The sequence below is a fragment of the Phoxinus phoxinus genome (genome assembly GCF_949152265.1).
Source record: "Phoxinus phoxinus genome assembly, chromosome: 20".
In the NCBI taxonomy this organism is placed as follows: domain Eukaryota; kingdom Metazoa; phylum Chordata; class Actinopteri; order Cypriniformes; family Leuciscidae; genus Phoxinus; species Phoxinus phoxinus.
In genome coordinates this window covers 3,049,362-3,063,655 of record NC_136895.1, presented here as the reverse complement: position 1 = coordinate 3,063,655, position 14,294 = coordinate 3,049,362, and the positions used below count along the sequence as shown (strand labels likewise).

Sequence of the window (14,294 nt, the reverse complement as noted above, 5' to 3'; positions counted from 1 at the left end):
ACACACACTTCAGATATGAACAGTCACACACACACTTCAGATATGAACACAGTCACACACACACTTCAGATATGAACACAGTCACACACACACTTCAGATATGAACACAGTCACACACACACTTCAGATATGAACACAGTCACACACACACTTCAGATATGAACACAGTCACACACACACTTCAGATATGAACACAGTCACACACACTTCAGATATGAACACAGTCACACACACTTCAGATATGAACACAGTCACACACACACTTCAGATATGAACACAGTCACACACACACTTCAGATATGAACACAGTCACACACACACTTCAGATATGAACACAGTCACACACATTTCAGATATGAACACAGTCACACACATTTCAGATATGAACACAGTCACACACACACTTCAGATATGAACACAGTCACACACACACTTCAGATATGAACACAGTCACACACACACTTCAGATATGAACACAGTCACACACACACTTCAGATATGAACACAGTCACACACATTTCAGATATGAACACAGTCACACACATTTCAGATATGAACACAGTCACACACACACTTCAGATATGAACAGTCACACACACACACACACACACACACACACTTCAGATATGAACACAGTCACACACACACTTCAGATATGAACACAGTCACACACACACTTCAGATATGAACAGTCACACACACACTTCAGATATGAACACAGTCACACACATTTCAGATATCAACACAGTCACACACACACTTCAGATATGAACAGTCACACACACACACACACACACACTTCAGATATGAACACAGTCACACACACACTTCAGATATGAACACAGTCACACACACTTCAGATATGAACACAGTCACACACACTTCAGATATGAACACAGTCACACACACACTTCAGATATGAACACAGTCACACACATTTCAGATATGAACACAGTCACACACACACTTCAGATATGAACACAGTCACACACATTTCAGATATGAACACAGTCACACACATTTCAGATATGAACACAGTCACACACACACTTCAGATATGAACACAGTCACACACACACTTCAGATATGAACACAGTCACACACACACTTCAGATATGAACACAGTCACACACATTTCAGATATGAACACAGTCACACACATTTCAGATATGAACACAGTCACACACACACTTCAGATATGAACACAGTCACACACACACTTCAGATATGAACACAGTCACACACACACTTCAGATATGAACACAGTCACACACACACTTCAGATATGAACACAGTCACACACATTTCAGATATGAACACAGTCACACACATTTCAGATATGAACACAGTCACACACACACTTCAGATATGAACACAGTCACACACACACTTCAGATATGAACACAGTCACACACACACTTCAGATATGAACACAGTCACACACACACTTCAGATATGAACAGTCACACACACTTCAGATATGAACACAGTCACACACACACACACACACACTTCAGATATGAACACAGTCACACACACACTTCAGATATGAACACAGTCACACACACTTCAGATATGAACACAGTCACACACACACTTCAGATATGAACACAGTCACACACACTTCAGATATGAACACAGTCACACACACACTTCAGATATGAACACAGTCACACACATTTCAGATATGAACACAGTCACACACATTTCAGATATGAACACAGTCACACACACACTTCAGATATGAACACAGTCACACACACACTTCAGATATGAACACAGTCACACACACACTTCAGATATGAACACAGTCACACACATTTCAGATATGAACACAGTCACACACACACTTCAGATATGAACAGTCACACACACACTTCAGATATGAACACAGTCACACACACACTTCAGATATGAACACAGTCACACACACACTTCAGATATGAACACAGTCACACACACACTTCAGATATGAACACAGTCACACACACACTTCAGATATGAACACAGTCACACACACACTTCAGATATGAACACAGTCACACACACTTCAGATATGAACACAGTCACACACACTTCAGATATGAACACAGTCACACACACACTTCAGATATGAACACAGTCACACACACACTTCAGATATGAACACAGTCACACACACACTTCAGATATGAACACAGTCACACACATTTCAGATATGAACACAGTCACACACATTTCAGATATGAACACAGTCACACACACACTTCAGATATGAACACAGTCACACACACACTTCAGATATGAACACAGTCACACACACACTTCAGATATGAACACAGTCACACACACACTTCAGATATGAACACAGTCACACACATTTCAGATATGAACACAGTCACACACATTTCAGATATGAACACAGTCACACACACACTTCAGATATGAACAGTCACACACACACACACACACACACTTCAGATATGAACACAGTCACACACACACTTCAGATATGAACACAGTCACACACACACTTCAGATATGAACAGTCACACACACACTTCAGATATGAACACAGTCACACACATTTCAGATATCAACACAGTCACACACACACTTCAGATATGAACAGTCACACACACACACACACACACACTTCAGATATGAACACAGTCACACACACACTTCAGATATGAACACAGTCACACACACTTCAGATATGAACACAGTCACACACACTTCAGATATGAACACAGTCACACACACACTTCAGATATGAACACAGTCACACACATTTCAGATATGAACACAGTCACACACATTTCAGATATGAACACAGTCACACACACACTTCAGATATGAACAGTCACACACACACTTCAGATATGAACACAGTCACACACACACTTCAGATATGAACACAGTCACACACACACTTCAGATATGAACACAGTCACACACACACTTCAGATATGAACACAGTCACACACATTTCAGATATGAACACAGTCACACACATTTCAGATATGAACACAGTCACACACACACTTCAGATATGAACACAGTCACACACACACTTCAGATATGAACACAGTCACACACACACTTCAGATATGAACACAGTCACACACACACTTCAGATATGAACACAGTCACACACATTTCAGATATGAACACAGTCACACACATTTCAGATATGAACACAGTCACACACACACTTCAGATATGAACACAGTCACACACACACTTCAGATATGAACACAGTCACACACACACTTCAGATATGAACACAGTCACACACACACTTCAGATATGAACAGTCACACACACTTCAGATATGAACACAGTCACACACACACACACACACACTTCAGATATGAACACAGTCACACACACACTTCAGATATGAACACAGTCACACACACTTCAGATATGAACACAGTCACACACACACTTCAGATATGAACACAGTCACACACACACTTCAGATATGAACACAGTCACACACACACTTCAGATATGAACAGTCACACACACTTCAGATATGAACACAGTCACACACACACTTCAGATATGAACACAGTCACACACACACTTCAGATATGAACACAGTCACACACACACTTCAGATATGAACAGTCACACACACTTCAGATATGAACACAGTCACACACACACTTCAGATATGAACACAGTCACACACACACTTCAGATATGAACACAGTCACACACACACTTCAGATATGAACACAGTCACACACATTTCAGATATCAACACAGTCACACACACACTTCAGATATGAACAGTCACACACACACACACACACACACACTTCAGATATGAACACAGTCACACACACACTTCAGATATGAACACAGTCACACACACACTTCAGATATGAACACAGTCACACACACACTTCAGATATGAACACAGTCACACACACACTTCAGATATGAACACAGTCACACACACACTTCAGATATGAACACAGTCACACACACACTTCAGATATGAACACAGTCACACACACTTCAGATATGAACACAGTTACACACACACTTCAGATATGAACACAGTCACACACACACTTCAGATATGAACACAGTCACACACACACTTCAGATATGAACACAGTCACATACACACTTCAGATATGAACACAGTCACACACACACTTCAGATATGAACACAGTCACACACACTTCAGATATGAACACAGTCACACACATTTCAGATATGAACACAGTCACACACACACTTCAGATATGAACACAGTCACACACATTTCAGATATGAACAGTCACACACAATAGTCTTGTTCACATCAGATTTGAACTGTTATAGATTTGAGCAAATGACAGTGTTTTGGTGCACAGAGTATGAGAGTAAGCACAGTGTGTACGGTTCGCACAGTAACTAAACGCACACGGCTTGTTAGGCTTCTAGACATTATTTCATCGTGTGAGGAATCACATTCAGAATGATCCATTTAGATCCAGTGAGCAAAATCTGTCTACATCTGAGACACACAAGTCATGTTCCCTAAAGTGGCAAGCCGTTGTAATGAAATGGGAATCACAATCAACCAATCAGGTTTGGAACAGTTTGCTGACATCACAGCGCTGTAGAAACATTGGGCCCTATTTTGACGATCTGAAACGCAAGTGTCAAAGTGCAAAGCGCAAGTAACTTTGTGGGCGGATCCTGGCGCTGTTGCTATTTTCCCGGCGGGATAAATGACTCTTGCGCCCGACGCAAATCTAAAAGGGGTTGGTCTGAAGTAGCTTCATTATTCATAGGTGTGGTTTGGGCGTAACGTGAAATAAACCAATCAGAGCGTCCTCTCACATTCCCTTTAAGAGCCGGCGTGCTTGTTCCGTGGCGGATCGCTATTAACGGCGGATTTGCCGGCGCACGCCAGGAGCGGTTCACAGCCGAGAAAACCGACGTTCTCGTCAGGGCTGTAAAACACAGAGAAGTGACATTGGGGATGATGGGAGAAACCCACCCAAATTAGCTTCGGTTAAACAGGCAGGCGTATAATATGGGTAGTAAATGTGTAGCCTAATCTAGTTTTTTTTTTTTTTTTATCTAGATAGATCTTTTTCACATCTTCATGGACACAACAATGATTTCCCTCGTGTGTTAATATTTTTCCTTGTAATAATGTATGATTTGCAAAAATGAAAACTGCTGCGTCTGTTTATATTAGAGAATCAAAGTGGATGCGCGTTAACATTATGGCCAAGCACGCGCACTTAAAATACCATATCACTAACCCGCAACGCGCCACTGTCTTTAGACTGTTTTTTTCCTGGTCAATGGCGCAATTGCTTTCTAAAACTGGAAAATAGCACCATGGAAGTTTTGCGCTGGATCACGCCTCCTCTTTACACTGAACCGCCCCCGCGAGCGCAAGTTCATTCCCTAATTTACCGACGTGCGTCTGTGGAGGGAAGAGTCCGCTGTGCACGGGTGCAAAATAGGAATGATACATGCGTCGGTGTTCAAAGTCAATTGCGCTGGGTGCAAGATAGGGCCCATTGTGTTTATACACTACATTTATTATTGTAAAAATGTGTTGCATATAAACTGAAAACTTGTGGAAGAGCAATATGAAGATATGTACTGTGTGTTATGGTGCGTTCACACGAATAGCGCGAGTGATTTCAATGTTAAGTCAATGCAAAGACGCGTTACGCGTGTAAAAAAATCCTGCGGCGCGAATGAGGCGTAGAGTGCGGCGCGGTAGACGTGAATACGCCTCGTTCGCGCGAATTGAGCGTCTGGCGCGTTACGCGCGAATGATTTATGCAGTGCTTTTTGTGCATTCACGTGTTTGACGCGAATTCGCGTCTGCCGCCCAAGTTGCATAATCTGAACTTCTGCGTCAATTCGCGCCGCGTTAACCAATCAGGAGCCTGCTTGCTGCTGTCACGTGGTGAAGTGACGTGATAAACGGGGGAAGGCACGATGTCATTTTAAATGTTTGGCCTCAATAACTTTGGATGTCAATAACTTTGACCTTAATAAATTATTTTGTAATGACTAAATGCCCGCGTGAAAGAAGGAATGACATTGTTCAGATGTTAACTATGAATGTGACACTGAACACTTGCAGTCATAGGCCACATTTCTGAATGAGATGAAGAAAAACTCACATAATTAAAGAAGTCGTTTGACCTTCGTTATAACGAGTCATTAATGTATTTTAACTTATGTTTCATATAATATAACCGAAGCTATAGATTGTGAATTTAAACATTTCTCGTTGACCAGCGGCAGACGTCAGGAGCACTAGCCGAGGTGAGGCTGCTCCAGCGGGTTACATGAGCGCTGAGCGCCCGCTGATCGCCTGGATCTCACAACTCCGAAACGTCAGATCACATTTTTTAAATAGGCGTTATCTTTATAAATAAACCACAGATTTGAGCTTTAAACAACTACATTCTCCACTGAACAACTTTTAAAACTACATTTCGTGACACAATAACAGTAGTATTATAAAATTTCCCGCAGCACTTGCCTCTCCCAGAAGAACGGATTTCGCTTTGGCGACTGCATTCAAAATGTTCAAGCGTCAAACTAGGCAGGCGCGAATTTGACGCGCTATTCGCGTTCGGTGTGAACTGTGAACGCACCATTAGACTGAACATTTTCAGTTTACATTACCAGTTGATTTATTCTTGCAGAACTGTTACTGTCATACACAACTGTTTTTTTACTGTGTGTTTAAAATGCTCAGTGTAATACACAGACAAAACTGACATTCTTGTACATTAGAGAAAACAGTTCCTGTCAGCAACAACATTAGGGGGAAAGATTTGTGAATAGCAAATATGCCGATGGTGAAAAGCGTTACACACTCTGAGCTGTGGCGCACACGATGACAAACACTATTCTGGGCCGTTGGACAATTCACTGACACTCACTAAAAGCATGATTTAAATGTTATGGGCGAGGGACAGTTTTGCTATGAGCTTACAGTTAGACAATCTTACAGCAGTTTTGAAAATATGTAAGGTATCATTACAAAAAAACATGCAGATATGTACTTTTAACTGAGGAAAGCAGGAAAGCGTGATGATCCTGAGCATTACCTGTCGTAACTGGGACAGACCCTTCAGTATCGCCTGCTGTCGCTCCGTGCTCTGAGGAGCGTCCTGTCTGCTGACACACACACCTGCTGAGACAAACACACACACCTGCTGACACACACACCTGCTGAGACAAACACACACACCTGCTGAGACAAACACACACACCTGCTGAAACACACACACACACACATATCTGCTGAGACAAACACACACCTGCTGAAACTACACATCACACACACACACACACACACACACACACACACACACACACCTGCTGAAACAAACACACACACCTGCTGAAACAACACATCACACACACACCTGCTGAGACAAAAACACACCTGCTGAAACAACACACACACACCTGCTGAAACAACACATCACACACACACCTGCTGAGACAAACACACACCTGCTGAAACAACACATCACACACACACACACACACCTGCTGAGACAAACACACACCTGCTGAAACAACACACACACACATATCTGCTGAGACAAACACACACCTGCTGAAACTACACATCACACACACACACCTGCTGAGACAAACACACACCTGCTGAAACTACACATCACACACACACACACACACACACCTGCTGAGACAAACACACACATGATGAAACAACACACACACACACACACACCTGCTGAGACAAACACACACCTGCTGAAACAACACATCACACACACCTGCTGAAACAACACACACACACACACCTGCTGAGACAAACACACACCTGCTGAAACTACACATCACACACACACACACCTGCTGAGACAAACACACACCTGCTGAAACTACACATCACACACACACACACCTGCTGAAACAACACACACACACACCTGCTGAGACAAACACACACCTGCTGAAACAACACACACACACACACCTGCTGAGACAAACACACACCTGCTGAAACAACACACACACACACACACACACTTGCTGAGACAAACACACACCTGCTGAAACAACACATCACACACACACACACACACACACACACACCTGCTGAGACAAACACACACACCTGCTGAAACAACACATCACACACACACCTGCTGAGACAAACACACCTGCTGAAACTACACATCACACACACACACACACCTGCTGAGACAAACACACACCTGCTGAAACTACACATCACACACACACACACCTGCTGAAACAACACACACACACACCTGCTGAGACAAACACACACCTGCTGAAACAACACACACACACACACCTGCTGAGACAAACACACACCTGCTGAAACAACACACACACACACACACTTGCTGAGACAAACACACACCTGCTGAAACAACACATCACACACACACACACACACACCTGCTGAGACAAACACACACACCTGCTGAAACAACACATCACACACACACCTGCTGAGACAAACACACCTGCTGAGACAACACATCACACACACACACACCTGCTGAAACAACACATCACACACACACACACACCTGCTGAGACAACACATCACACACACACACACCTGCTGAAACAACACACACACACACACCTGCTGAGACAATCAGCACATCTACTGCTCTACAACAGTCACACTCACTCACACACAAGTCTCCAGAAAGCACAGAAAGCCCCATAACCCTTCAGAAGCTTCACTGGTGAACTATATTCTCACAAGTTACACAATTGTTGGGATGAATAATGTTGTTGTTCACTAACGGTCTTTTCCTCGGCCAAAAGGCAGGAATATCGTGTATTCCCATTAACACTCAAAATAGACTTTGTGAACAAACCGTGAAACTAGTTAAATTAATATGCAGAATCGGTTCTATTTGGGAATTGTATTACACTATTTCTGAATGTTTGGGAAGATCTTCTATGGATGATGACTCATAAACCCACAGTATTCCAGAGGACTACCGTGCACAGGTCATGTGATGTCGTTCATGACTCGTTCTGTGGCTAGACAGTGTGAACTGCTGTATGCTAAAGAAGAGTCTCCTGAGCTCCACTGGAGAAAGTCAGTCACATGGTTTGGAACATAAAGGTGAGTAAATCAACTAAATCTAGTTGTGCAAAAGCTCGTCACATTAGACTCTCTGGGTGAACTCTGCGATACATCTGCTCTAAAACATCCCAACTCATCAATTTCATCATCCATGTTGACTTAGTTTTGTCATAAAGACAACAGTCCTGGAGAATTGTGGGTAAGGCTGAGTATGTGTTTGTCCAGTGTGTGGCTGACCTGTGTGGACTCTGTGCTGGGCTTCGTGTGTGTCGGCTCTGGAGAGCGGGTCCGGCTGGTACACCTCGTGTGTGTCAGCTCTGTGTGTGTCGGCTCTGGAGAGCGGGTCCAGCTGGTACACCTCGTGTGTGCGCACGTACGGCACATAGTCTGAGGACAGCGGGCGGCCCGTGTCCTGCGGCGTCTGATGAACACGAGTCTTCACCACAGGGGTGATGGGACGAGACGGCTTCCCACTGCACACAAAACATATCAGCACAATACATCAACCACAGTAAAAACACAATACATCAACCACAGTAAAAACACAATACATCAACCACAGTAAAAACACAATACATCAACCACAGTAAAAACACAATACATCAACCACAGTAAAAACACAATACATCAACCACAGTAAAAACACAATACATCAACCACAGTAAAAACACAATACATCAACCACAGTAAAAACACAATACATCAACCACAGTAAAAACACAATACATCAACCACAGTAAAAACACAATACATCAACCACAGTAAAAACACAATACATCAACCACAGTAAAAACACAATACATCAACCACAGTAAAAACACAATACATCAACCACAGTAAAAACACAATACATCAACCACAGTAAAAACACAATACATCAACCACAGTAAAAACACAATACATCAACCACAGTAAAAACACAATACATCAACCACAGTAAAAACACAATACATCAACCACAGTAAAAACACAATACATCAACCACAGTAAAAACACTTTCAAAGGAAGTTCTAACCTTTTGAATGCTAATTCAAAGCCTGTTTTCCAGCAACCTTTATACATGTTCAATAATCTGTAAGAAATCATTCTAATGTGCTGATCTGGTACTCAAAAAATATTTCCTGAAATGTTAAACATGTAAATTGTACAGCTGTTTCCATACCACAATGTGCACAGTGTCTCTTTCAGAAAAGATGGATGCAAAGATTAAACTAAAAACACGACTGTTTTTTCAAACTTTTGAATAGTAACGCATCATTATTACAATATTAATTACGGAGATCACCAAAATTAACGTTAAAGAGGTGTGTGAACTCGCAAGTACGATGTCAGGCACTGTAACCCTTCCTGTTCGTAGGAGTGATGAGATTAGATTGTTAGTAGATTGTGTTCACTCAATGGCTGGCTGTCTAAGTGGTGTCCGCAAAATAATATAGAATTCATAGACAATTGGAAAAGTTTTTGGGGCAGACCTGACCTGTTGAAAAGAGATGGTATTCATCCCTCCTGGGACAGTGCTGCTCTTCTCTCTAGTAATATGGCTTATAGTCAGAGGCTGCAGGTCTTGATGCCCAATTCCGATTTGCTGACTATATCCGATTTTTTTGACCACCCGCTTACATCATCTTTTAAAAGTGACCCATATACGATATTTGCATTTACACTATACACTGCCGAAACAACCCAATGTAGACGTTCTGACCCGGAAAATTAAGTAAAACAGCGCGATATGTTTGGTGAACCCTCCCATGAACCCTCCAGCACCCTGTAGAGGGTATAGAGTTGGTCCAGCGTTCCACGGCCTGGACGAAAACTGCACTGTTCCTCCTGAATCCGAGGTTCTACTATCGGCCGAATTCTCCTCTCCAGTACCCTGGCATACTTTCCCAGGGAGGCTGAGAAGTGTGATCCCCCTGTAGTTGGAACACACCCTCCAGTCCCCCTTCTTAAAAAGAGGGACCACCACCCCGGTCTGCCATCCCAGAGGCACTGTCCCCGACTGCCACGCGATGCTGCAGAGGCGTGTCAGCCAAGACAGCCCCACAACATCCAGAGACTTGAGGTACTCAGGGCGGATCTCATCCCCCCTCGGCGCCTTGCCACCGAGGAGTTTTTTGACTACCCCGGTGACTTCAGCTTGGGTGATGGACGAGTCCACCTCTGTGCCCTCAGCCTCTGCTTCCTCAATGGAAGATGTGACGGCGGGATTGAGGAGATCCTCGAAGTATTCCTTCCACCGTCCGACGATATCCCCAGTTGAGGTCAACAGCTGCCCACCTCCACTGTAGACAGCGGTGGTAGGGCACTGCTTCCCTCTCCTGAGGCGCCGGACGGTTTGCCAGAATCTCTCCGAGGCCAGCCGATAGTCCTTTTCCATGGCCTCACCAAACTCCTCCCAGGCCCGAGTTTTTGCCTCCACAACCACCCGGGCTGCAGTTCGCTTGGCCTGCCGGTACCCGTCAGCTGCCTCAGGAGTCCCACAAGCCAACCAGGCCCGATAGGACTCCTCCTTCAGCTTGACGGCATCCTTTACTTCCGGTGTCCACCACCAGGTTCGGGGATTGCCGCCTCGACAGGCACCGGAGACCTTACGGCCACAGCTCAACCTACGGCCTAGGGTGTCCTGGTGCCACGTGTACTGATGGACACTCTTATGCTTGAACATGGCACAGAAGTCCAATAACTGAACACCGCTCGGGTTCAGATCAGGGGGGCCGTTCCTCCCAATCACGCCCCTCCAGGTAACACTGTTGTTGCCCACGTGGGCGTTGAAGTCCCCCAGTAGAACGACGGAGTCTCCAGTCGGAGCACTTTCCAGCACCCCTCCCAGAGACCCCAAGAAGGCCGGGTACTCTGCACTGCCGTTTGGCCCGTAGGCACACACGACAGTGAGAGACCTATCCCCGACCCGTAGGCGCAGGGAAACGACCCTCTCGTTCACCGGGGTAAACTCCAACACATGACGGCTGAGCTGGGGGGCTATAAGCAAACCCACACCAGCCCGCCACCTCTCACCATGGGCAACTCCAGAGTGGTGAAGAGTCCATCCTCTCTCAAGGAGTGTGGTTCCAGAGCCCAAGCCGTGCGTAGAGGTGATCCCAACTATCTCTACAATCTCAGGCTCCTTCCCTGTCAGCGAGGTGACGTTCCACGTCCCTAGAGCTAGTTTCCGTGTCCAGGGATCTGGTTGTCGAGGCCCCCGCCTTCGACTGCCGCCCGATCCTCTCAGCACCGACCCATTACGGTCCATCCTGTAGGTGGTGAGCCCAGGGGAAGCCCCACGTCGCTCCTTCGGGCTGAGCCCGACCGGATCCCGTGGGGGGAGGCCCGGCCACCAGGTGCTCGCATACAAGCCCCAACCCCTGGACACTATCTAGAGTCAATGATAAATCACATTTGAGACTTGTGCTGGCTACTGTACACAGGCCACCAGGGCACCATATAGACTTTATCAAAGAATTTGTAGACTTTCTATCAGAGTTAGTACTGGCTGCAGATAAAGTACTAATTGTTGGTGACTTTAATATACACATAGATAATGAAAAAGATGCATTGGGATTGGCATTTAAAGACATTATGAACTCTATTGGAGTTAGACAACACGTGTCAGGACCGACTCATTGCCGTAATCATACTCTAGATCTAATACTATCACATGGAATAGATGTTGATGCCGGTGGAATACTGCAGCAGAGCAATGACATCTCAGATCATTATCTAGTCTCATGTAAATTACATTTAACCAAGGCTGCAAAGCCGACTCCGTGTTATAAATATGTTAGACCGATCACTTCTGCCACTAAAGATTGCTTTATCACTAATCTTCCTGATCAGTTTCATCATCTAAGCATCCCGGATAGCTTAGAAGAACTCGATATTGCAACAGAAACTTTTAACTCTCTCTTTTCCAGCACTTTAAACACAGTTGCTCCGTTGCGCTTAAAGAAGATTAAAGAAAAGTCCAACGCCGTGGCACAACGAGCACACTCAGGGCCTTAAGAAAGCAGCCAGAAAAATGGAGCGCAACTGGAAGAAAACAAAACTAGGTGTTTCGGATTTCATGGAAGGAGAGCTCGATTGCTTACAGAGAGGCTTTAAAAGCTGCTAGATCTGCTTATTTTTCAACCCTATTAGAAGAAAATAAACATAATCCTAGGTATTTATTTGAAACAGTGGCTAAATTCAGGAAAAATTAAGCTTCAAGCCCAGAAGTTTCCAAGCAACACAGCAGTAATGACTTTATGAACTTTTTTGTCTACAAGATTGATAATATCAGGGAGAAAATTATAACTATGCAACCGTCTACTACAGTATCGCATCAGGAAGTGCATTGTAGGAAAAAATTTATTAATTCATTGCTATAGGAGAGGAAGAATTTTCTAAACTCGTTAAATCATCTAAATCGACAACTTGTATGTTAGACCCTATACCGACTAAGCTGCTGAAAGAGATGCTTCCAGATGTCATAGATCCTCTTCTTAATATCATTAATTCATCTTTGTCTCTAGGATACGTATCAAAAACCTTTAAGCTAGCTATGATTAAACCACTTGTTAAAAAAAAACCAACTTGATCCTACAAAATTAGTCAATTACAGGCCGATCTCTAATCTGCCATTTCTGTCAAAGATATTAGAAAAAGCAGTATCCTCACAACTGTGTTCCTTTCTAGAAAGAAATTATATCTGCGAGGATTTTCAGTCCGGATTTAGACCGTACCATAGTACCGAGACAGCTCTCGTTAAAGTCACAAATGATTTGCTCTTATTATCCGATCGTGGTTGTATCTCTCTATTAGTGTTACTGGATCTTAGTGCTGCATTTGACACCATTGACCACAACATCCTTTTAAATAGACTCGAACATCATGTTGGCATTAGTGGAATTGCACTAGCATGGTTTAAATCATACTTATCTGACCGTTATCAGTTTGTAGCAGTAAATGAAGAGATGTCTTATCAATCACAAGTTCAGTATGGCGTACCACAAGGCTCAGTACTAGGACCGCTGCAGTTCACTCTGTACATGCTACCGCAAGAAGATATCATTAGGAAGCATGGCATTAGTTTTCACTGTTATGCTGATGATACTCAGCTCTATATTTCTTCACACCCGGGCGAAACGTACCAATAAACAAAATTAACAGAATGCATAGCTGATATAAAAAAATGGATGACTAGCAACTTCCTACTACTTAATTCTGAAA

The 14,294-nt window shown here is 43.7% G+C and overlaps 1 protein-coding gene across 7 annotated transcripts in view; it reads right to left on the bottom strand.

Moving 5' to 3' along the window:
• Positions 1-14,294, bottom strand: part of ccdc66 (coiled-coil domain containing 66) — a 58,973-nt gene that overhangs the window by 530 nt on the left and 44,149 nt on the right. For 4 of the 7 annotated variants that reach the window (XM_079593626.1, XM_079593631.1, XM_079593628.1 and 1 more), the window contains 2 exons: positions 9,327-9,562; positions 7,084-7,169 (listed from right to left, as the gene is read on the bottom strand). In XM_079593626.1, the coding sequence (XP_079449752.1) occupies positions 7,084-7,169; positions 9,327-9,562 (322 nt within the window). Of the gene's footprint in view, positions 1-7,083; positions 7,208-9,326; positions 9,563-14,294 lie in introns of all 7 variants that reach the window. The other 3 variants (XM_079593629.1, XM_079593630.1, XM_079593627.1) reach the window with 3 other exon arrangements.